Here is a 23,194-nt window from a genome sequence, read left to right on the forward strand (position 1 = left end):
AAAGCAGGGCAGAACACATCGGCGGCGGGAGAACCAGGCAGGAACCTCGCATACTCATAATCATGCTGAGTAGTTTATTGGACGACCCAGAGGCGCAAATATTGTCTCCTTAATCTACTTTCAAACACGGATAAAAGATAATCTTCTCGGCATAACAATCCGTCTACGCAGCCTATCACAGCTCATCTTTTGCGCGCTGCTGGTCCATCACGGCCGCGGCAGGCGGATAGAATTGGCCCACCCACTGCCGCATGATATCATCCTTCTCCTCTTCCTTGGAGCGTTCCTCCCCCTTGGAGTGTTCTCCGCCCTCAGTAGATTCCTCCTCTCCAGCAGGCTCCTCAACGGCCTTCCCGGGAGGCGGGTACCACTCGTTCAGCCACTTGCGCATGATAGCATTTACCTCCTCAGGCTTCTCGAGTTGTAACCAGTGGGCAGCGGCGACGGTCTAGCAAGTGTTTCATGAACAACGCTCTTAATCTGCGAAGTGGAATTATGAAGTACCTTAGTGGTCAGATTAGGGACACACGTCGCAATGTCGACGAGCTTGGTAGCGGCGACCCAGTCGGCGACGGGATCTTGTGTCGGAAGGATTGATAGAACAGGAGCGGAAATGACCTGATTCAGCTGGCCATTTGCAATAGCCCATGATGTGTAACGGTTCTGAAAGCGCTGTCAGACGCGCACGTTTGGAGTAAAGGTAGGTGAGAACATACGCCATAAGTGTAGAAGTACATCGCTGCGGACAGATGATGATTCAGTATGTTCATAAATTGAATGTGGCGGACGTACTATGAGCGAAGCGATCCTTCTCATACTGCTCAACCCAGTAGTCTTCTTCCTCTGCGGTGAAGAACGGAATTGGCGGTATCTGCACATTCGTCAGAATCGAACGTCGCAACGCAGACAGAGATACAGGCAAACGCACATCGCTCACGTCATCCCAACCCCGTAGGAACGAGTCCTTTTGCCGCAAGAACGCATCGGGCGGGGGACTGTCGACGCTACGGAATGTTGCGCGGAGAGTCCGGCGGACGTCATTTCCGAGCTCTTTGATGGCTTCGTTCGTCTTGCCTTCGAAGAACAAGACATATGTGAGCTTCGGGAACATGTATGTAAGGCTTCTAGCCGGCACGAAAGTTCCTTTGTACGGGAGATACTAGCGATGGTGCATATCATCAGTATCGTGCCTCTTAGTCTGTCTTGTATTAGCTTACAGGAACACCCGTGCCAACAACAGCGTCAAAGATATCTGGTTGCATGCGAGCGGCCTCGTGGCAAATTTGCGTTCCCCAGTCGTGTCTTTGAAATCGGTAAGCAGCTCGAACATGGCGATAGGAAGGACTCTGCGCACCCCATGCATGCCGCCTTGGGGACACCTGCATGTTCCAGGATGCAAACGAGGTCCTTGACCAAGTCTTCCATCGTACTAGAGGACTCGACATCTCCTGGATGAGTGGACTCGCCGAACCCACGAAGATTGGGAAGCAAAAGATGGTAGTCGTTCTAAGCCCGGTACACAAATAGAGGGTGAATGATGGTTCAAACGGTCTAGTATATGGCTAGCAGCACAGGAAACGCACCTTAAACTCTTCTATCTGGTACTTCCAGCTGTGCCATAGGCTGGGCCAGCCGTGTATCATGAGCAGCGTTTTCTCCGCATCCGAATTTACATCAACATAGGCTGAAAAGGTGTGTTAATACTCTTGAGACTTCTCGTGCTCGCTGAAAAGACATATCACTCACATAGTTGAATCTCCTTCGTCTCTGCAGAAGGTCTGTGCAGTGCACTGCAAGTCGCGACCCGCATTGGAAACGCGCGAGGATCAACCGCTTGCGGGTTATCTCTCCCCGCGACCATCACTACGCAGATCCCTACAACGCATAACGCCTGCTTGACTACGGCAAAGAACTTGTTCATCGCTTCGTCCTATGCTGGCTGTTCAAGTCAGAGTTGCCGCGCAGTCTCTATCCTGTCTGTTCCGAACTATTTGAACCCGCCTGTCTATCACCCCAGCCCCTTGATACGCCAGGGTTGCCACAGCCTTGCGCAGATTTGGGAAGACGTCGCCTTCGCTCGTTGCAGTTCAAGCTTGAGCTTGAGCATTTGAACGCCGAATCCTCAAGCCCCAGCCTCGAGGTGTTATCGCGGAATCTCGCTGCTGTTCCAGTGCAGGACGCGGGAGCACCACTCGTAGCACTATTCTACAATAAAAAGGAGAGGGTTGCAATGCGAGGCAGGAATCCTTTGGCGCGATTCGGTGGTGCGTTTCTCTGGCTGGAAGTCTCTGTGAATTGAGCGGGAAATGCCCATCAGGCACGCCGTCTCCGGGGCGCCGTCGAATGCTGTCAGTACGGCTTCTCTGCCTTCCACACTTCCTCGACAACTATCATATCACAGTTTTCCAGTAGTGCAGTCCCGGACAGAAATGGCCCTGAGCCTTGATGTTGTCCGTAACATCATCGAACAACTCGGCGCGGACGAACAGCTGCGCACCCTGCTGGCCTTGAGCTGTACCTGCAAGACAATCTGCTGCTATGCGCTGAACGCGCTGTGGCACAAAATGTCAACTCTCGTCCCTTTACTCAGATGCCTGCCACCTGATGTTTGGGCGCAGGACGAGCTGGGTGAATGGGTGAGTGCGGGAGCTGCTCATGCTAGATATAGTAATATGCTAAAGGCGATATGAAAGATGCTGGTCAGACCGCCTTGGAAAGAGAACGATTGGCAACGAGTACACGAGTATGCCGCTCGCATCCAGGAGATTTACGTGTCTGAGCAAGGATTGCCTGGGCTGGACGTCTTGCCGCACCTGAGAATCCACTTACCTCGCGACACTATCCTTTTTCCTAACCTCAGAATCCTCTATTGGAAAGGGACGGACCGGACAGACTTGTTTCACTATTCCTCTCTACTCCTCGGCCCGTCGATCACCGACTGCTCACTGGAGTCCAATGTGCATGGCGTGGTTTCTACGCTGCACGAGATGACACGATACTGTCCGAACATAAAACGCCTGTACATTTCCACTTCCTCTGTCGACGTCTCTGCCATCGTAGCAACATATGCCAACCTGACATCATTCAAGTTTTTCACCCATACGCCGTCTGCGTCAATTGGTGAACCAGGCCTTCGTTATCTGGGCTCGTTGAATGGTCTGTCAGAGTGGATCACGAACTCGCCTTTGGAGCAAGAGTCCCTGCGAAATATTACTGCAGAAGAGTTGAGATCGTTCTTCCCTTCCCTCCAGATCCTCAATCTTCGCGGCACGGACTTGCATGCGGTGACGAGACTCTTACAACACATGAAGTCGCGACAATTGCGCAAATTTACTTACACGTTCGCGCCAACGCTGCGTTTCCCTCTACCTGAGGATGCGGTCGTTCGCTTGACTGATGCGCTAGCGTCGTACGTTCAGCTTGATGATCTCTTCTTGTCGGCCGCCAACCACGGCCTGCGTGCCCCTTTTGCCGCATTGGAAGGACTCACCTTACTACCGATACGCAGAATATGCCTGCAGAACGTAGTCGCCAACAATGAATTAAACAACGAGTCTATCAAATGGCTAACCCAGAGCTGGCCGGATTTGGAGTGGTTCTACTGTTGCAACAACGACACTCCGGTCGCTCCACGTACCGCTGTCTCCCTTCCTACGCCCGAGATCTTCTGCCACTTCGCGCAGAAGTGTCCGCGCCTTGCACATCTTTATCTTACCGTTGACACGACCCAGGCGGCCGTACCCGTCCCAAACAAGCCGCTCCCATGCTCGCCAAACCCTCTGTATTTCCACCCGCACGCGTCGTTGCTCTCGTGCCGACGGGATTTATGGCACATGCTCGAGTACATCACCAAGATCTACCCCAAGCTCGCCCTGCGGCTCAGCGACGACATCGCATTCTCGGACCCGGATACTATCGAAATCCTCGACGAGATCGAAGCGTGGATTCCCGAGATTGTGCAGCGCAGGGCGACTGAAAGACGGCTGGATGGGGCTTGTGGGTCCACGAGCATGGCCGATAGAAGGTAGAGTGTTCTGGAATATCTTGCCCTCCCTTGTCGCTTAATCTTGCTGTAATATCGTAGCAGCGCGGAAGTGCGACCAGTTCACTGGGCAACAGTTCGGTCTTTCTTCTATTAGTTAGGTTGCTAATAACGGTCTTTCTTTCGGTGGAGTAATTTTCGAATTTGCGACGAGTACGAAACTCGGTAGTGTTTCTATGTGTGTGTGTCAGATCATGGCATCAGGTGAACCTAGAAACTCGTTGTATGAGGTACGCCCTTAGGCCGAGCATAAAGGATCCCCTTGAGCCAGGTACATGCCATGAATTCGAAGTCGCATGAGAAGCTAGCTGCTTACTTCGGTATTATCTACAGTGGGTGGCAGCCGGCTCTCAACACAGGCTGCAGTGAAAGGATAATTTTCTAGAGTGCATCCGTGGCGAGCCCATAGAATGCTCGACGTGTCTTGCCAGCGCAGCATACGCTTTGCGATCCCGGGATGGCACTTTGCCGATCAGCCAATATTGAGAAGACCTGTCAAATTATATATGAAACATTATATATAAAATTTTGACGTTCAGGTTTCCAAGCTCAAGCTCAGGGCATCAAGAGTCGAGAGAGTGTATCAACTGAGCTTGCTGTTCGCGGTGAGGACTTAGGATACAAAGCGGGAGAATCGGCGTTCAAGCTATTTGCCGGAGGCCGCGCTGCGCATGCACCCAACTTAGTTTCAACGTTCAACGTTCACGTTTAACATAGAAGTACGATCATCATATACTTTTCTGACACCACGACTAGTGAGTCTGGATTTCTCATATGTGAGAGACACGAACTAACTAGCTCTACGTATGTCGTAATTGTAAGGCGTTTCAAATGCACCGGTGCCTGCGGGAACATGAGATATTACGCGAAATCATCGCGAACGTACCTTCCGTAAAGCCCCAGATGCTCGATGGCTTTATTGGTTATTACTGGCGCGATAAGATCTCCAAGTCAGAGCGTCCCACGTATGCTGCTCTGGCACGAGTTTGCAGGGCCTTTTGCGAGCCCGCTACGGATGCACTCTGGAGAACAATTCATGTGGAGTCACTGAAGCGGTTCTTCGCTACATTACCCGATGCATCCGACGCTGCGCTACAGCGCACGAGTGTACGCATTGTAAGCCTTTCCAACTTTTGCTCTGCTGCACTGCTTGCAGGCCGTTGACGATACATCCCAGGCCTATCATTCTCCTGGAGAACTTCACTGGGCCCGGTTCTTAAGAAATACGGCTCGAGTCCGTGTTCTCTAACTATCAGCATACAATGGAATAGCTAGTCAGCTGCATACTATCCGAGTAAACAACCCACGCATGGCAACTTTGTTCCCCAATCTTCGCACGCTGGAGGTTTACAGTCTGTCGTGGGAGCTAGCAGCCTGCCTACCGATATTCCTCAGCGCCAGCGTTGTGGAATGCCATATCACGAGCAGCACGGAAGATCCTGTCGAAGTGGACACATTGGTGAGCCAGCTGGTTCGTCTTTGTCCCAACCTGCAGGTTCTGTCCGGGCATACTCGTGCATTTACCTCGGAGACAACATTCCTGCTCCTCGGTCTTCAGAATCTTACCAGCGTTGTGTGCGAAGATGGGCTACCCCCTTCGACTGCAATCCACCTTTCCCAAAAGCCGCAACTCTGTTCCCTTAGAGTTACTACGCTTGTCGATCTTACGGCTGTGTTTGTCTCCATTGAAACCGCAACACGCATGCTGCATCTCATAGAACCCACTTCTCTGCGCGAACTCTCCCTTCGTCTAGACGGCGAGTCCGAGAGCCATGCTCTAGCAAATCTTCTTCACGCAGTTTCCCGGCATTCGACGCTATCCCGTTTGGAACTTAGTGGCGATCCTTTGGTCTCAGGTCCACCGGTCCCTTTGCTATCCATCGGGCAGCTCGATCGCTTGGAGAGGCCGCGCGTTTTTATTCTAGGCGTCGCAGTCACGAAAGACGATATACCTGCCTTATGCCGCACGCTCCCTTCCCTGAAAAAACTCTATATATCCCGGAGCCGCTGCTCGTCAGCATCAGAAGACATCAGGCTCCCATTGGATGTCCTGGACCTGTTCGCCAGGTATATGCCTCGCCTTGAATCGCTCAAACTCGATTTAAAGTCACTCTCCCTCCGCGGAACAGAGCCACCGCGCAACCGAAGCACACGCCACATTGTTCTCACCTTCCACCACAACGTTATCGAGGAGGGAGCCAAGCCAGGGCTGGTCGCAACCTACATTGCCGCGATCTATCCAAAATGCGGTTTCCCAGCAATGGGGCTCACGGATATGCTTATCCCGGATGTTGACGAGAAGGACCCGGCAGCTCGCATCGACTTCTGGTTCAAAGTCAACGACTTGGTCCCACTGTTCGTCCGGGCTCGCGCTGACGAGCGACAGCGTTTTGGTAGCACGGGCGTGACGGAACAAGCAGAGGTGAGCAACCATTTGTCCTGAAGGGCTCTAGCTTATCCACGATTTCGGACATCCGCAGATAGATGACAATGGTTCAGAAGCAGTAGCGCAAGGTTTTTTGCACGGCTGGTGGGCCGATGGAGAAGGGCAAATCTAAGATGTGACACGCTGACGGGACATTACAACGGCGTAGGTGTATAAAATACATGATGCGGGATATCAAGTTACAACAATGAATGCAACAGCGAGAGCGCGCGTGGTATCAACAGAATGCAAAATGTTGTATGCAAAGCGGTATATGCAGGTCATAAGGCGTCGTAATCTATAAATGCTTGTCAGAGTTTCGGTGAAACCTTCCCTTTCAAGTCGCCCATCGGATACGTGCTGTGTCTCTTCTCACCCTTCTCTCCGTCTGAGTCCTCCGCCAGGACGCTCGAGACACTCGCAAAGCCCTTGACGCTGCTGCCAGACACACCAAGGAGGCCCAGTCCCGTGATGGGGCTCTGCTTTCCATCCACGTCGGGCGAGCGCTCCCGTTCGTGCCCCTGCCCTTGCCGATCACGCTCCCTGCGCCTGCCACGTTCGCGATCCCTGTCTTCCTCCGGCCGCCTCCGCTCGCGCGCGCGCTCGCCCATCCTGGGGTGCCTGGTGGCGAGCCAGCTGCGCCGCCAGCCCGCCTCGCGCTCGCCGTAGGACGCGAACGTGCGCAGGGCCATGACGAAGTAGACCAGCCCGAGTGTGAAGACGGCCGTGAGCACGATGCGCACGGCGAGCGCCTGGCTCGGAGAGAGTGGCTGGCGCGTGCCGTCGGACGGGTCCGCGGACGAGCCGGTGCGCCAGATGTAGGACAGGATGGCGACGCAGAAGGCGACCATCGCCCAGGCGAGCCAGATGGCGGGCATCGCGAGAAGGACCCAGATGTTCCACCAAATGAATGTCTTGGTCTTCTGCGCCTCCTGCGATGGTGGTCAGCACCAGAAAATTTGGTTTAGAGGCGAGACATACCTCTGCCCAGCGAGATGCTTTGTACATGCTGCGCATAGCGCCGAACTGAACGATGTAAACGCAGCCATAAGTCAGGCTCATTATAGCGAAAATGAGCGAAAACAGAGCCGCGAAGCGGGTCAGAGGGTCGCCAGCGGCATCCTGAATCTGGAACATTGTAAGGATCGCACTGGAGGGTGAAGATCAGGTAGGGCGGCAGATGAGATACGGTGTCACATACGTGCACAGCAAGACAGAGACCAAGTTAAGTGTCTTCCATTCGCGAATGAGCGTATCGACGAACAACTCCCAAGAATGCTTGAAACGAGAGAGCGCGGGAGACACAGTTGGTGGGTTCCAATCTTCGGGGAAAGGGAACACAGAGCCTCCATTGCGGGATCGAGCTGGGCCGAATGCAGCACTGATACCAAGATTGGCACCAATGCCTGCAGCTAGGTCATTCTCGGTATTGGCGGGTGCACAAGCCTCAATCATCCGTTGTATTTCGTGCTTGCTGACCTCTGCGTCTTCGAATATACGGGCAACGCGGGAAAAATAGAGGGCTGGTAGACGGAAGAGGCTGTGTAGGTAAATATGGCGCGGTAAGGTGTCCGTCAAAGCCTTCCGAAGTCCGTGCGCGCAGGAGCGGAAGCGAAACTTCGATCCGGGCGTGCAATTGGTCGGTAAGGGCAGACACGTTGCACAATTCACGTCGAGGAGAGCTACGCTGGACCGCTGCGGAGTAGAAGAGGGCGAAGCGAAGAACGGAAAGTGAATTCGGAAGGGGTCCACCGGAATGAACGGCTCGTCTCGGGAATGTGCACGATGAAGGTTCCAACCAAACCACCTGAGAGGCGACGCGGCGCGAGATTGTGAAGGTGATGCAGAATGTGGAGTGGTGGCGCCTTGCTTACGAGGAGAGGTACTGATGGTAGGACGTTGAGACTGTGATGCAGGGTGCGAACTTTCTTCGGAGCGAGCGAATGGTGATGCGGCAGACGGGTCATTGCGCTGAGATACACGGCTCGACATTGCTAGTAGGTCCACTGTCAATTAATGTCCAAGCGGGCTGGCAGAAACACGCACCTTGTCTGATATTCTGGAATGTCGCAGGTAGCGAAACATGGTCGCTCTCAAACGAGACGCGCTGTTTCGGAGTTTCACGTCCAGCTACAGAGTTCTCTGACCCACTTGCACGAGATGGGAATCTCGACAGATTGACGAGACCTGGGGACGCAGACTCGAGCGAAGGTAGAACCTGAGAGCCGGGCGCGTCCAAGCTTCGCCTTGCAGGTCGCGTAGCTTGTAGCAGGCGATCCAGAGCGGGCGATGAGTGTATCCCAGGGAGTGCGGAAAGCTTGTCTGAGCTCGTAAGATTGGAGCTCGAAGACTCAGAGTCTATCGCCTGGTCAACACCAGGTCTACCCAAGCTTGCGCCAAGTGTACTCACGAACTAGAACAGGCGCACTCTGCGACGCCAGGTTTGCAGATGAAGGTGGAAAAGGAACACTGCTCGAGCTAGACACCGACATCCCCTCAGACACAATCCCATCGCGTTCTTCGCCTGCTATCGACATCGGCGCGTTCTTCGTCCGTGGAATCTAGGTCTTCCTCTTTGCGTTGGACTATGATTCTGCTGCAATCAGCAATACACGTAGAATTAGATGGTCTGTCAAGTCTGAAAAGAACGTGATGCCAGGGAATGGCCAGGCAGGTACATGAAAGTCAACTTCAGTCTCGGTGAGAACAGAGAGCGGAGGCGCGACTTTCCATATTTGGGTGGCAGCGGCATAGTACTGAGTCCTAAGCGCCTGCGACGCGACAGGTTTGAATCGCTCGCTCAGAGTGGGTGCCTCACGATTGCCGAACTGCGCTGCCCACGGCACGCAGGGCCTGGTGCGGTGCGCGAGTTGGTTCTTTCCTCGGATATGCGCATGTACCGTCCTCAAATAATTTTGCTACAGCTACTTGTAGTGAAATAGCATATTGAAACCCGGCGATATTACCCAGCACAGAGGAGCACCACTATCCACAGAAGCCCGGGATTCTGAGGATTATGTTCAATACGGTAGTATCGGAATGGAGGGGCCAGTCGCCACTACCTTTTCCGGCGAATGGCAACTTACGCGGCGGCCGCACGTAACTGAAAGCTTTTTTTAAGAACACTGCATAATATGGACCGTATCGGGGCTGTTCTTTCGTCCCTGCTCGAGTCTTTTTAATGGCAACCTTGCCTCAGGATATGTCCACCACAAAATCACGATATTGCAGGGATTTCTTTTCTTCTTTTCGATCTCTTACTGCAGTGACGCTAACACCTATGTCAATAAGATATTTTGTGGGAACCTAGGGATGTCGAATGCTAGTGCTGCCTCGTGAAAGCGAAAAGGGTGAAGTACCTGGAAATGTACAATCCCGGTGGCCAGCTTACAGTCAACAATTCTCCATAGTCAGCTTCAAGCGCCGATATAATTTGCCGGTGCTGCGCCCCTTTCCTTAACCGTCTTTCGCCAGCTGAGTATCTCTCTTGACATTACGCCCGTTGCAGTCACACTTCGTGTTGACTTTTTTTCCTCACAGCTCTAGCCTTCAGGAACTCTAAACGGCATTCTTCCAGCCCCCTGACGGTGGTAGCTCCTAGCAGTGTAATTTATCGTCCGATTCACCCGTCCAGAGGGAATACGCACCCGCAGGAGACGCGCTTGGTGACTCCGCACCTTATGCATGTTAAGTGGCTTTTTTCTCCGTCCCTACTATCAGCTGAACCGTACCATCTGGCCGGATAACGTGGCATTCTACAACTTAACCGATTCAGTATTGCCACAAATCCGGGACATCGGCATCATTTCACATCTCTTCTCCACTATCACCTCTTGCAGGCTCCGAGTTGAACGCCTCTGAACACTAGTATTCGAGATGCCGAAGCATCAACGACATCCCGCGACAATCTCAACAATTCTCGAACCTTCAAGTTGTTCAGCTCGCTCTGCGGCGATCAGACACCGGGGACTCGAAAGTCAACTTGGAAGTAAAAGGGGCATTTAGCATCCGGCTGCTGCTTTTTCTCCGAGAACTGAAGATCCTTGACGTCCGCTTCGAATTATTGCGCTATGGATGAGGAGTCACCGAGTTCGACCGCCGGCGCACCAGTGTGGCCGGACCTCGGAATTTTGACTTACGAATTCGAACAGACTGTTACGCCTTTCTTCCGGGCAAACTTCCGCACAACGCGCTCCCGCAGTGTGCACGGCACCCGCCCAAGCTGTCGCATGTCAGAGCTTGTCTTTGTTGACCTATACGTCGCCATCGCGCCGAAGACACTGCCACTTCACGTCTCGAAGCCAAGAGTCGTCTTAAATCATCTCGCGGGCAGCATCACAGCTCACGACGCACCCGAGACGAGACTTATCAAACCGCGAGTGCGGGAATTACAGCAATGCGGGGCCGGACGAGTCCGCTGAGACACTGCACTGGACGTGTGTCGGAGGAATACCGCCTCTCATTAAACTTCGAACATGTGGGACGAGAACCGGCAGTTTGGAGCCGCGCTTGACTGCTTGAACATGGACATATTTGGGTGAGAGGCTGAGAGCGTGTCAGAAATCAAGACACAGTCAGCGTGCGCCTTCAGTATCTTAGCAATACTATGTCCGTTGTTGAGGCGTGTGCTAGTAAAGTTGTCCATACAAATCTTCGTGGCAGAGCCTCGTGTCTCGTATGAAGCAGCATCGTATAGCGCAGTTTCTCACCTATTAGTGGCATTCCTGGCGGACGTGCGCCGACTACCCGGCATATGTCTCACAGATTCTCATTAAATTTCAATTCCAGACCCAGCCCGATTGATCGTTTCACGCGCGCAATCACAATATTCTTCACGTTCACGTTCGAATGTAAGCTGGCTTCAGGCTCATAGCCAGCCACCACAGCCAACGCCCGTTCTACTCGCCGCTTCTTCATTATGCATCGCTGTTTGCAAGTAGCAGAAATCCTGAGCGTTATCGTCGATGCTTTAGCCGATTCCGAGGACAGGGGCGATCTCTCGCCCAGAAAGGCACAAGCCTCGATGGCCCGCACTTGCAAACTGTTCAACGAACCCGCAATGAATGCCTTATGGTCTTCTTTCGCGGATTTGGGGCCATTAATGAAATGTTTACCCTCCGATGCGTGGGAGAAACGTGGGCGATCTGGTGTCATTGTAAGCATTCCATTCAACTAGTATGCTGTATCCTTGCGCATATTTTATATACATGCTAGATAACACGATGCCCCATTGGTGAAGATTGGTCTCGGTTCATGGTCAATGCTTCTCGCATCACGGAGCTGCGTTTTCGACGAAGCCCTTCGATAAACCACCTCCGAACGATCTTTATGTGCCTGCCACATGCTTCGTCACCCTTCACAAACCTCCAGAGCCTCTCCTTCCTCGGCGGCGAAATACTCCTAGATACCTCACCCTACATGCCTGTGTTGCTGAGCCCCAAACTCCAGCGGTTCTCTCTAAATTCATATGCCATCGACATCTCTAGATCCATTGTTGGGTCTCTGAGCTACCAATGTTCCGAGCTAAACACACTCTCAATCGCGAACTGGGATGAGTACTTGCTCGCTGCTCTCCCCCGCTTCAAGAAGCTGCGGTCACTGGAAAGGAGGACTCCGTTGCTGACGCCCACAATAGTCACATTCCTCACGATGTCATCCTTCCTCGCCAGCCTCAGCATCACCGCTCCCAAAACCATGCCTGTCATCCCTTGTAGCCTGACCAATGCGGACACATTCCCACACTTGACCACTTTGGAAATTTATGATATCCAAGATGTGCTCGTCACCAACGCTCTCCTTCGTCTGGTTCCCGCGCAGAAACTGTATTCGCTCTCTCTATCTTTCGGCGATACAGGGCCATTGTCCAACACGCAGCATCTGAATACACTCGTGGAGACCATCTCTATTCACCGATTGACAAAGCTCACGATTCAGGGAGACGACGTCGCCAAAGAAAGCATGCCACAGTGGAGCCTAAGTCCTCTCGGCCACCTGCAATCTCTCCGGCATCTTAGTGTGTCGCTTTCCGGGTACCACTGGTCTCGAGAGCTCCTCCGTCGTGACCTTGGCATATCATGGTCTGAGTTGCAAAGGATTGACCTCGAAAACTCAACATCACTCTCGAGCATAGAGATTCTTGGTGACTGTGCACTCTATCTTCCGGACCTTACCTCCCTGAGCATACCAATTGACGCGTCCATCCTGCCTGAATATCCTGTTCCTGCAGGACGATCATCGGAGCCTATTCGTCTGGTGCTGGAAAGATACCCGATCTCGGAGGAAAGTTGGCCACACATAGCTGCATATATAGCCGCTACCTACCCTAAAGCGGAGGTCAGCACGATCATGTTGCTGATGGACGAGCTTGAGAGCGACTCAGAAGGCGAGCAGGAGTGGTGGTATGAGGTGGCGAAAATGGTGCCAATAATGGCGACGGTTGGGTGGACAGAGCGATCTTTGATACACGAAGGCGTTGTCTCTGTTGAATCAGAGCTCTGAACAGCGAAGGTATGGCGCCCTGAACCTATCTTTTCCGCCCAACGGAAGCTGACTGACTTTGACCTCCCAGGCGGTGTAGATGGGAGCGGTTTGCGCTCGGGCCGTGTTGGGAGATGCTGCAGCAGGCTGTGGGATCGATCCCATCTCCTACCGAGTTAGCCGGGAGGCACAATGCCAAAAGACCCGTAGACGACTCATAGCCCCGGGGCAATACTACCTTCGTGGATGATGTGCGTTGTATTCGAGCCTCTGCCGTCCGAGCTTTCCGTGGCGAAGTCTCGCCTACAACCGCTTGGTCAACTGGAGGTTCATCTGTCAGCAATATGAATCTCTTTAAAATAACTTGATACCAAGCGAACATCCCCTCAGCTTATACGACAATTTCGTCTTCCAGTAACTCTTGAGAGACATCACCGGGCGGCATTTTGAGGATATGTCCATATCCGGGAGTTACCTCGGAAAAGTCTTCATGTCTTGATTTCCCCCAACCGCGTCCGGACGGCAGCCTCAGTTCCTCCTCCCATCTCGTTTTCGAGTCATGTCTCAAGATTCTCAGGCGAGTTCTTCGTCGGCATCTCAGTCTTCGGAGCCGGAAGCTTTGCAGACCCAAGTCAAAGAAAACCCGCGCGATGTCGATGCATGGTTGAAGCTGGTCGACGTCGCGGAGGAAAGTAAGGACTTCGAGAGGATTAACCAGACATACGAGGCATTGCTTGAAGCATTTCCGAACAGTGTTAGCGTTGGAAGCTACTTGAAGTTGTGATTCTTCGGCTGAATTGTGAATAGTCGTCCGCACAGATACCATATATCCGGCACGTCCTCGAGTCGAGCTCGCCAACAAAATACCAGTACGCGGAAGGACTGTTTAAGCGTTCTCTCAAGACGTCGCCGTTTGTAGACCTTTGGAAGTACTACTTACGCTATGTTCAGTACGTCGGCGTGGCCACACATTCGTTATCCCATCCTAACGAGGATTGCAGGCAAATGAACACGGCGGCCGCAACTAAGGACACGGTCCGGAAAGCGTATGAGTTCGCACTCAACCACATTGGTCATGACAAGGAGAGCGGTTCGATGTGGAGCGACTACCTGCAGTTCCTAAAGGACCTTGATGTGTGTCGGTCGTTACTGTGGCGCATATATGTATTCAACCATATCGCAGGCTACGACGCCCTGGGAAGAAGGCCAGAAGAACGACGCGATACGCAAGGCTTATCAACGAGTCGTGCAGATCCCGACGGAAAATGTGAAACGTCTTTGGGAAGAGTGGCAAGAATGGGAGAATGGTCTGAATAAGATAACGGTCCGTGATGAACTCGCGCAAAAGAGTCGATATTCACCTTTTGGACCTGGCAGGCCAAGAAACTCATCTCAGACGCTACTCCAGCGCACATGCAAGCTAGAACGGTCCTGAACACGTTGCAAGAACACCTTATTGTACTGTTTCCACCGCCTCCGCCATCGAAGCATCGCAGCTCAATATGGCTGCCTCGCGTGCCGACGTTTGCCGCCGGAGAGAAGGCTCTCGTTGCCCGCTGGCGAGCATATCTCAAATGGGAAGAAAGCAATCCTCTCGAAATTGAGGAGAAGGACAAGGCTCAGCTACACAGCCGTCTCCAGAGCGTGTATCGCAAGGCGGTCGTACGCATGCGCTTTTACCCTGAAATCTGGTAGATCCCGCCGTCTTCATCAGCTACGTTCGATCTGATAATATAACTGCTCAGGTTCATGGCGTACGTGTGGACAATGTCGCTCAGCGACGATCAGAGCCTCCAAGAAGCGAAACGTAAAGAAAAGAAGGACGAGGCACTCAATATCCTGAAATCTGGAATCGAGGCCAACCCGACAAGGTGAGCAATATACGCCTTTGTTTGTCGTCACAGGAGTTGACGATCCCCAGTTTCCTTCTCAATTTTGCGTATGTCGAGTTGCAAGAAGCAAACAGCAGTTTTGAGGAGGTGCATGCCACCTTCGACAAGTTCTTCATTGGCTTGCGCAAGAATCTTGAGGCTGCTGAGGCCCGGCTGAATGCTGTGAAGTCCCAGTCGCCTGATCAGTCACAGCAGCCGTCCACCCCTGTTGGTGTTGAGGATTCATTCGTCATACCACCGTCTGCTTCACAGCAGACGAACGGTGGCGAACATAAAGAAACTAAGCCGGCCAAGGACCAAGAGCTGCGTGACAGAAGAACAGAATTCGGCGTGGCATGGATCGTGTACATGAGGTTCGCGCGAAGAGCTGAGGGCGTCAAGGCTGCAAGGACAGTGTTTGGCAAGTCAAGAAAGGACCGGTGGACGCCATGGGAGGTCTACGAAGCAGCAGGTGAGTTATGACTTAGTTGAATCGCAGACCTGTTGCCGAGCTGTATTTTCAGCTTTGATGGAATACCATTGCACCAAGGCTGCAGATGTCGCCGGCCGTATATTTGAAAGAGGTATGGAAACCTTCCCTGATGAGGTTGAGCTAGCTCTTCGGTATCTCGGCTTCTTGATCACCATCAACGACGATGCCAGTAGGTGCTCCTCATTTTTTTCGCGTTCTGTTCAGCTCATTGTACGTGTAGATGCCCGTGCTCTCTTCGAGCGTGCTGTGAATAACTTTCCGCCCGAGAAAGCCCGGCCCATATGGGATAGGTGGGCGCGGTACGAGTATCAGTATGGAACTCTCGAGGCATGTCATTTGCTCGAGAAGCGAATTGGTGAAGTTTACCCACAAGGTGCGTGCACATCCATTTCTCTAAGCGCGCGCTTCAATGTCTGTGTCGTACGCGCATAGATCCACCAATCAAGAGGTTTGCCGAACGACACAAGTACCTAGGGTGTGATGCTATCGCTGTGCGCGACTTGGGTTTCACCTTCGGCGGCCGCGGAAGCGGCAGCGCAAACAAGACTGAGGTGCAGCCGTCTGCCAGCCCGATCGTGCAGCAGTCAAGCCAGGCAGCGCAACAGGCACCTACGAAGAGACCGCCGTCGCCCGACCACCGCCGTCGTGATGAGTCACGGTCCAGCGCTGACTACCCGCCATCGAAGCGGCAGCGGCCAGCGTCGCCGACAAGAGGTCATGACCGAGAAAGACTGGGTGACGGCCGTGGGCGGGGCCGTTATGGCTCGCCGTCGCCCTGGGACCGTGAGCGTGAGCGTGACGGACCGCACGGCCGTAGGTACGACAGAGAGCGTGACGAAGATAAGAATGTGACCTTGCCCCCGGTGCTGTCGTGGTTCGTGGGCATGCTGCCCTCGCCATCGTCGTTTGATGGTGCGTCCGCCTCCAGTCCTCCACTGCATGCGCCGCTGCTCACGCATTCCCGCACGCAGGTCCTGTGTTCCGGACTGATGACTTGATGCAAGTGTTCCGTGGGGCCGTCATCCCGAGTTCGACTGGTGCGGTTCGTCCGAGGTCGCCGCCGCCTCCCCTGCGGGGCGGGGGCCGCCCTCCGCCCGACTATAGTCCATACACGGGCCCTGGCGGTGGGCGACGAGGTCGATATTAGCAACGTTCTCCGATTACTGATCGTGCCCTGTGCTTCATGTGTTTTCTCTCAAGCCAAATCCGCAAGACTGTCTGCGTCAAGTGCAATCGTCGTATCTACTGGCCCGGATTCACACATCTCCTTGCATCGTAGCTACGTATAAATTTCATGACTGGGTGCTCAAGGACTAAGCAAAGGTTTCGATTCAATTTCTTGGCCATCAATGTACACAGAATTCGTTCAATCTGTGCGTGATTGCACTGTATTAATGTAGGTTTCAGACATAGGACGTAGAGGATATCATTTCGGCACAAGCTTCAGCCATAGGTCCTCTTGGTAAAATGTCAATCTCTACAAAGAATGGTGTCTCGACATACTGGTATGCATGCATCGCACTCCCTACACTTGCCGGCTTGTGGATGGTGGATGTTGTGAGACATGGCTAACTTGAATGAATATAGATAGTTTTTGGGAAGTAAGCGCTTAAGTCCTCTAACCGCATTTCTCGTCTGTGCTTACTGCAAGGGCAGGTCCTCATATGCCACACGAATTGGCACGAATACACGGCGAGTTGTAGCTGGTAGTTGGGCTGATCAGGATACCTGAACCGCCTCTTGTCTCGCGAAGCTTGGGCCCTCTCAGGTCTCGCAAATCGTGATCCGATCCCAGTCTACTTGGTTTATTGACTCTATGCGAGCGCGACGCCAGTGGCTTGTCACGACGAGCTCCGCCGCTTCCTGCAAAGATCGTGCGCAGTGATCGCGGGAGCGGGGCAATGTGGAAGGGCGCTCGCGGGGGGTCCGACGTCGGACGAAGCTCACACCCGGTGGCTCTGAGCTCAACATAGCTCAAGGCATGTGCCTTACACTGGTAATTTTAGCTGGCGGATGAAGCTTGCTCGATATATGCATTGACTCGGCACTCTCGTAGGGGCAATCCATTCTTTAGGCCGCCACAGATACGCACAGTAACTTTTAATCAGCAAGATCGGTGTAGAGATATTGTAAGGCTAGGCGTCGTTCCACGGTATGCTCGTAGTATAAATACTTAGGAAGAAGTGAGGAAGTCTTTTCTTGCAGCTTTCAAGGATCATTGCCAACTTCATCCTCCGAACCATGGCCATCATTGGCCAACATCCGTGGCAGGTACTTGATCAACGCCGCCTCCTCATTTACACTGCATTCCACCGTCACCGAATAGCTACTGCTGCTATCCTCAATATTTTAGAATGCAGACTAGCAGCCGTCTTCAACGGAACCGAAGAAGGTGAGCTCCGGAGTATTTGTAACTCTGCAGTGCTCACTCCACTATCTGTTATTCAAAGTGCACACTATGACAGTTCTGATGCATTGTCAAACGTCTTTCCAATTAAGATGCAAGTGACCACAACCATACTTGCTAAATATTGTGTTATAGAGCTCAGTCTGACAAGACGGGCAGCATATCGCCGGACACTGTTCAAACCTTGTGACCCTGCGTTTGTCACCGGATAGGCGCAGCACAGCGTAATCCCCATGCCATCAGACGACTCAGATGTTTGGAACGCAGGTATATCCTTTCCTTTCCACCTGCGAAGTTGTTTCAGTATTGACCTTTGCGGCAGGTATTAAAAGGAACCAGAGCAGTCTTGACAACCAGAACAGATTTTTCGTCCAGTCTCTACCACCACACAATCCACAGACATGCTCTACTCTCCTATCTTCACCGCTTTCGTTGCTGCCGCCGTTGCCTTCGTTGGTGCTAACGCCGAGATCCACACTGTCCACTTCCAGAACAAGCAGGTCCTGAGTTCGACTTGCATACTACCCATCCTATACTCACAACCCGCGTCATACTTGTACAGCTGCGGCAGGGGGGCTGTAAGCTGTCGTAATGGCTTCACAGGCCGCCCGCTGAACTGCTTCTTTAGCCTCTCCTCAAGGCTAATGGTCAGACACTCTACTGGCGGGGACTTCACTATCAATGGTCCTCTCATCTCCGCCATCGCGTACGTCATTTACTACTCTCCGAAAGTGCAATATATATATATATATATATTGCTCTCCAGTTTCTTGCAGATTGGTCCGTTCACTCTTCTCGCCGTGCCTTCGATTGACTTGTTAACCTGCATGTCCTCTTATAGGGAGCTGCGGCGACAACGGAGAGGGCTGCACGCTTATCGAGACTACTTTGAAGAACCCGACGACCCCTGGGTCCGGCTCTAGCACTGACATCTCCCTTATTCCTCCGTGCGGTCATACAACCTCTGTGTCCGGGTGAAGTGCTAACCCCATATAATCTGCAGTCATACCTTCTCAGTTACCTCTGGCTTCGGGTACGATGCACGTCAATTACTGCGCGTCACACTTACTAACATGTACTCGCAGCTACTTCGGCGCCGGATGCGATAAATTGGGAGCCGACTGTACGTGCGAGTTCAGGTGCCTTGTGATTACAAAACTGACAGCACAGGGTGGTAAGCGCAGTTTTTTTCTCAAGAAAACTCAGACAAAAGTGGCTAAACAAGGCCCCGTTGTTCCTCGATTCTACGCCGATGCAAATTGAGGAGAAACCGGTGCAAAACCAGCCAAAAGGGTCTAAAACACAGTAAAACTGGCGGGAAAATGAGTTTTGCCTTCGATTTTTTCAGGTGAAAACCGGATAAAGTTGGGGCCTTGTTGGATCAGTTTTTGGCTAATTTTACTCCGGAAAAAAGTGCGCTTACCACCCAGTGCAGGACCCAAGGCACCAGCCCAAGCTGTCCAACCGCCTTCCATCATCCGAACGACACTCACGTCCAGGTCCCGTGCCAGGGAGACAATGTTAGTATCTCTACTCCCATGGTTTCTACTTTCTATAAGCTTGCTGAAATGGTTGTCATCAGGTCAACCTCGCCATCACTTTCTGCGACTGAGTCCCAGACCGCATGGAATTTTCTCGCGGAGACTGGGAGGCACAATAGCGCACCCAGCCAATTGTATGTCTCGCTAGTGTACAAATCCAATATATGTATATGTACTGCGTCCGCCTGTGTGCTTGTGCTACCTCTAGATGGGGAAGCCTCCCGTAGCAAGCGAATCCGGTAAGGTGCCATTTCCTCCGCAACCCCTGGCACTCGCGGCGTCCGCATCGGAGTCGACAGTAATCACAATTTCGCCACCGCCGACCACATCGTCAAACGACAGCCAGCAGATCGACTTCTGCGGGACGCCGTTCACGGTCACGTTCGTCACGTAGACGCGCGCCGTCTCCGGCGGCGTCGGTGCGACGGACGCGGGATCGAAGCCGGAGACGGTGAACGTGGTGGTGGTGCCGAAGAAGTCGTTCCGGAGCTTGAAGGCGGACACGAGCGGAGAGTTGAGCAGGAGCTGCTTCGAGGATGGGACGGGATACAGTCCCAGGATGTGGAAGGACAGGAGGGCAGCCATGGCGCCGCTGTCGTCGTTTCCGGGGATCTATGCGCGAGATATCAGCTTTTTAGGTCTTCAGGGCCCCAATATTGCCACGTACCCCGCCTATTCCGGTGTTGAAGTTCTCGAAGACAACCTCCCGCATACGAAGGGCAGAAAGATCGGGCCTGTTGGCGTAGTGATAGGCAAGGGGCATCTCAAAAGATGGCTCGTTTCCCGCGAGGAAATATCCCTTGGTGAAGTAGTGCTCCCTGTAAAATGAGGCGGTCAGAGGAGCACACCCATGGCATAAGATAGGGCATTGACACTCGGCTGACAAAGGTATCGTTTCCACCCATCAGTTCAACTACAGTCGCCATTGAGTGAGGCGCGAAGAAGCTGTATTCCCATGAAGAAGCTGCGGGGAGGAAATATGAGTTGCCCTTGAGGTTCACGGGTCAACTAAATACGACTTACACTCATAGAAACCGACATCGTTGTCTGTTCCCCGCGCGCAAGAATGACCGACAGTATCAAGTGGCGAACAGTCTACAGGGTCACTGAATGCGAAGGTCCCATTCTGCTCGTATAGATTGAGCGCCTCATACGAAGACGAGCCTAGGCGTACTGACCGCGAACCTTCGCTGGGCGAACCCGGTGAATCCATCGCTGGTAACGTTGGGGTCCCAGACGTTGACGAAGCCCATAGACCTGTTGCCGTACTTGAAGATGTCGTCGAGGGACTTGTTGAGGGCTACACCAGCTTGGCGCACGGCAAAGTCCCCAAGGGCGTACTGCCGGAGCCATACCATGAGTCCTCCACGAAATTATTTGAGTATATTGGCTTTGCGTACCTCAAGCGTGCGAGACGCCTCGCGCGTCATCAATCCTGTCGCACCCGAAGGGTCCGTCCAGTTTGTCGGAATGTAGTCAAACATTTTCCATGCTGTGTTCTGGCGACCGACTGTCAGATCGAGTGAGCGTTAGAACAAAGATCTCTTCGGATACCCCAGCCGGCGCGTACCCATGTACCAGTCCGGAGGCTGCCAGAGGAATCAGTCCCGGACATATTTGCTAAAAGTCGAGGGATGACCGGACTTACTGTATTTTCGGCCGTGTCTACGAGTGCTTGATACAGGTCGTCGATGGGCACGCCCAGCTCCGAAGCCCTGGAGCCATACTTGACAGCAAAATCGCCCAGGATGGGCATTCCGTCGTCCCCGCCCTGTACATACCCTCTGTGAACCGTATAATCAGCGAACGTGACTGTAGAGCGGGTAGAGGACGGCGCATACTTTTTGGTGTTCGCGCGACACTCAGGTATATAGCCTGTGGAACTTGCGTCAAATGGGTCCGATGCTCCCATAGCAGCCTCGTTATCACCTGTGTGCCTCCAGCCGTCGACATAAGCATTTACTATCTCTGCCCATTCTACAGGTGAAGTGAGAGATAGCAAGGGATGAACGGTTCTGAACGTATCCCAGGAGCTGGACATTTATAAGCCACAGCGGAGGGTCTATGAGGCTTTTCCACCACGTACCAGAAGAAGGCATCGTAGAAAGGGTAAGGAGATTCCCAGTACGGATTCTCGTGGGTTAGGTTGGCGGGAACGAGCTGAGAGCGGTAGAGCTATCGAAGATGTGAGCATCAGTCGACGAAGCACCTCTAGTCCAGAGTACTCACCGATGAGTACAGCAGCTCGACGACCGTAGAGTTCTCCTTCGTGGTATCGATCTCGATACGGCTCAGGATATCTTCCCACTTGTCCACGGAAGCGTTCTGCACAGCGTCCCAGTCCCAGTCTGGTATCTCGCTCTCTGCGTTGGAGCATGCCTGGGCCATGTTGATAAACGAAACACCGAAGCGTGCAAGGACGGAACGTGAGGCCGTAGTGTCAGGGAACGAGAATGACAAGAGTCCGCCAGCTTGGATAGGAGAAGGAGAGGAGGTACCCAGGAAGGACAGAGAGGTGATGTTCGAGGAGATCGTAATGTCAGTTGCATCGGACGCGGAGACCGACTGATAGGTTCCGGAACGTGCCAGCGTTTGAGAGTGATTTGTTGGAGGGGCGAAGTCGTAACAGCCGTGAACAGTATAATTGTCAGTGCCGTAACTCTGACAATAAGTCGTCAGCCGTGTACCATAAGCGAGTGTTCGCCTATATTTACCTGCAAGAATGTCCCAGTAAGCGTGACTCGAGAGGAAGATACGTCCAGATCGATGCTTCCTCCCTCAAATGATCTTTGGAGATCATTGGTGAGGTCGACGACGACGAAGCTTCCATTGAGATTATCAGGATAGGTAAAGCGAATAAGACCTGCTCTGCGAGTTGACGTCGTCTGAAGTTTGATGCCATTGACGAACGTAGTCGTGAAGTATCCTGGGGAAGCCGCTACCTCCACACGAATCTTTCAATGTCCACATTTAGCTAAACGTGTTGCTTACCATCTGTACCAGCGGCACGTAAAGCCTTGCGTGCTTCGATGCCAACCGGGCAGCTCTCGAAAGAACAGTTCGCAAGAGGAAACAGCGGAAAGAAGCCGTAACCGCCTTCCGTGTTTCCTCCCGTACCCTCGTCGTGCATGAGGGATATTCCTGCAGAGATTTGAGCTCGTGAACATATGGTAACCGGAGCAATCGTACCGGTGACTGAAGAGTTATCAGCTATGTAACCCGCTTGCCTCGGTACTTCGTCTACATCTATACCAACCTATACACAAAATTCAACAAAAGGACAGGACTAGGATGTGAGGATCCAAACGTACCTTGACCATAGCATGAGGTATGGCCGCGCCAGGGAAGCCATTGCCTCCGCTGCCGCCGTTAGCACCGGACGCGGTTCCGATGAACAGGTTAACAAGGTCCGTAAGAGGGCCACCTGATGCTATACCGAACTGTACACATAGAACGGTGGCGAGATGGCAACAGAGGCTCCAGCGGCGACCCATCTTGTCGGTCTACTAGCAGTAGTGACTCTGACGTAGGTCGAGATTTCGTCTGGACGCCCTCAAGCAACACCTACATATATCTGCATCAAGCCTTCTCAGCTGATGTCATCTGGCTTCCGGTAGCTCGAACCAACGTGCCCCTCATTTTCTGCTGATGCGCGAGAGGACAGATGACCTACAAAGACGTGTGGTGGAACGGCACGTTCTCTTGCAAGCATATGGCAAGAACCAAGAAACCAGGAATCGCCCGTGCCTGGTGCGAAGGTGGAACGAACTTCACTAGTGCTAAGCAACTCGGGGAAAGTCCGACTCAATGGAGTCAACACTCGGTAAACCGTGCGAAAATTGGCATTGTTGGGCAGTATCGGCCGAAGATAAGAGTCGCATACATATCCATTTCAAAAAGCTGCTTATCCTGGAGCAAACAAGACCCAGGGCCTACAA

The 23,194-nt window shown here is 52.9% G+C and overlaps 8 protein-coding genes across 8 annotated transcripts; 5 read left to right on the top strand and 3 right to left on the bottom strand.

Moving 5' to 3' along the window:
- Window positions 1-175: 175 nt before the first annotated feature.
- PHACADRAFT_191247 (uncharacterized protein) lies at window positions 176-1,861 on the bottom strand (the record flags this gene model as incomplete). The annotated part of the gene is made up of 9 exons (XM_007391468.1): window positions 176-448; window positions 505-663; window positions 717-739; window positions 793-871; window positions 929-1,159; window positions 1,218-1,302; window positions 1,355-1,506; window positions 1,584-1,684; window positions 1,747-1,861. 9 exons carry the CDS (start codon window positions 1,859-1,861, stop codon window positions 176-178), a joined length of 1,218 nt encoding a protein of 405 aa, XP_007391530.1.
- A 568-nt stretch (window positions 1,862-2,429) lies between these two features.
- Window positions 2,430-4,028, top strand: PHACADRAFT_25092 (uncharacterized protein; the record flags this gene model as incomplete). Its single annotated transcript, XM_007391231.1, has 2 exons — window positions 2,430-2,636; window positions 2,694-4,028. The coding sequence occupies 2 exons, from the start codon at window positions 2,430-2,432 to the stop codon at window positions 4,026-4,028; spliced, it is 1,542 nt and encodes a 513-aa protein (XP_007391293.1).
- An 823-nt stretch (window positions 4,029-4,851) lies between these two features.
- Window positions 4,852-6,485, top strand: PHACADRAFT_180989 (uncharacterized protein; the record flags this gene model as incomplete). The annotated part of the gene is made up of 3 exons (XM_007391469.1): window positions 4,852-5,158; window positions 5,199-5,276; window positions 5,322-6,485. The coding sequence occupies exons 1-3, from the start codon at window positions 4,874-4,876 to the stop codon at window positions 6,483-6,485; spliced, it is 1,527 nt and encodes a 508-aa protein (XP_007391531.1). The 5' UTR covers window positions 4,852-4,873.
- Window positions 6,486-6,778: 293 nt separating this feature from the next.
- Window positions 6,779-9,004, bottom strand: PHACADRAFT_25094 (uncharacterized protein; the record flags this gene model as incomplete). Its single annotated transcript, XM_007391232.1, has 5 exons — window positions 6,779-7,399; window positions 7,449-7,617; window positions 7,669-8,473; window positions 8,514-8,825; window positions 8,878-9,004. The coding sequence occupies 5 exons, from the start codon at window positions 9,002-9,004 to the stop codon at window positions 6,779-6,781; spliced, it is 2,034 nt and encodes a 677-aa protein (XP_007391294.1).
- A 3,399-nt stretch (window positions 9,005-12,403) lies between these two features.
- PHACADRAFT_249077 (uncharacterized protein) lies at window positions 12,404-12,981 on the top strand. Its single transcript, XM_007391470.1, has one exon. It carries the CDS (start codon window positions 12,426-12,428, stop codon window positions 12,963-12,965), a length of 540 nt encoding a protein of 179 aa, XP_007391532.1. The 5' UTR covers window positions 12,404-12,425; the 3' UTR covers window positions 12,966-12,981.
- A 516-nt stretch (window positions 12,982-13,497) lies between these two features.
- Window positions 13,498-16,673, top strand: PHACADRAFT_249079 (uncharacterized protein). Its single transcript, XM_007391471.1, has 11 exons — window positions 13,498-13,698; window positions 13,752-13,894; window positions 13,946-14,078; window positions 14,128-14,268; window positions 14,322-14,635; window positions 14,690-14,815; window positions 14,866-15,287; window positions 15,340-15,477; window positions 15,529-15,681; window positions 15,741-16,220; window positions 16,280-16,673. The coding sequence occupies exons 1-11, from the start codon at window positions 13,504-13,506 to the stop codon at window positions 16,453-16,455; spliced, it is 2,421 nt and encodes an 806-aa protein (XP_007391533.1). The 5' UTR covers window positions 13,498-13,503; the 3' UTR covers window positions 16,456-16,673.
- A 1,384-nt stretch (window positions 16,674-18,057) lies between these two features.
- PHACADRAFT_169427 (uncharacterized protein) lies at window positions 18,058-19,327 on the top strand (the record flags this gene model as incomplete). The annotated part of the gene is made up of 7 exons (XM_007391472.1): window positions 18,058-18,215; window positions 18,344-18,362; window positions 18,557-18,662; window positions 18,719-18,748; window positions 18,801-18,838; window positions 19,159-19,235; window positions 19,298-19,327. Exons 1-7 carry the CDS (start codon window positions 18,117-18,119, stop codon window positions 19,325-19,327), a joined length of 399 nt encoding a protein of 132 aa, XP_007391534.1. The 5' UTR covers window positions 18,058-18,116.
- A 25-nt stretch (window positions 19,328-19,352) lies between these two features.
- PHACADRAFT_249084 (glycoside hydrolase family 92 protein) lies at window positions 19,353-21,654 on the bottom strand. Its single transcript, XM_007391473.1, has 12 exons — window positions 21,486-21,654; window positions 21,343-21,431; window positions 21,186-21,289; window positions 21,098-21,131; window positions 20,905-21,040; window positions 20,827-20,845; window positions 20,657-20,766; window positions 20,435-20,596; window positions 20,280-20,382; window positions 20,130-20,220; window positions 19,924-20,074; window positions 19,353-19,868 (listed from the first exon to the last, which is right to left on the bottom strand). Exons 1-12 carry the CDS (start codon window positions 21,642-21,644, stop codon window positions 19,461-19,463), a joined length of 1,566 nt encoding a protein of 521 aa, XP_007391535.1. The 5' UTR covers window positions 21,645-21,654; the 3' UTR covers window positions 19,353-19,460.
- Between the last annotated feature and the right edge of the window lie 1,540 nt (window positions 21,655-23,194).

The sequence above is a fragment of the Phanerochaete carnosa genome (assembly GCF_000300595.1).
Source record: "Phanerochaete carnosa HHB-10118-sp unplaced genomic scaffold PHACAscaffold_2, whole genome shotgun sequence".
In the NCBI taxonomy this organism is placed as follows: domain Eukaryota; kingdom Fungi; phylum Basidiomycota; class Agaricomycetes; order Polyporales; family Phanerochaetaceae; genus Phanerochaete; species Phanerochaete carnosa.

What these genes read in the sequence shown, in the direction of transcription:
- PHACADRAFT_249084 (XM_007391473.1), bottom strand. Translation starts at nt 21,644, where the DNA reads ATGGCCCAGGCATGCTCCAACGCAGAGAGCGAGATACCAGACTGGGAC. An exon ending in CGACGGCTGGAGGCACACAG is followed by an intron (nt 21,132 to 21,185) that starts GTGATAACGAGG and finishes CAAGTTCCACAG; the next exon opens with GCTATATACCTGAGTGTCGC. An exon ending in AGGCGTCTCGCACGCTTGAG is followed by an intron (nt 20,597 to 20,656) that starts GTACGCAAAGCC and finishes TGGCTCCGGCAG; the next exon opens with TACGCCCTTGGGGACTTTGC.
- PHACADRAFT_249079 (XM_007391471.1), top strand. Translation starts at nt 13,504, where the DNA reads ATGTCTCAAGATTCTCAGGCGAGTTCTTCGTCGGCATCTCAGTCTTCG. An exon ending in CGCTTTTACCCTGAAATCTG is followed by an intron (nt 14,636 to 14,689) that starts GTAGATCCCGCC and finishes ATAACTGCTCAG; the next exon opens with GTTCATGGCGTACGTGTGGA. An exon ending in ATCGAGGCCAACCCGACAAG is followed by an intron (nt 14,816 to 14,865) that starts GTGAGCAATATA and finishes GACGATCCCCAG; the next exon opens with TTTCCTTCTCAATTTTGCGT.
- PHACADRAFT_249077 (XM_007391470.1), top strand. Translation starts at nt 12,426, where the DNA reads ATGCCACAGTGGAGCCTAAGTCCTCTCGGCCACCTGCAATCTCTCCGG.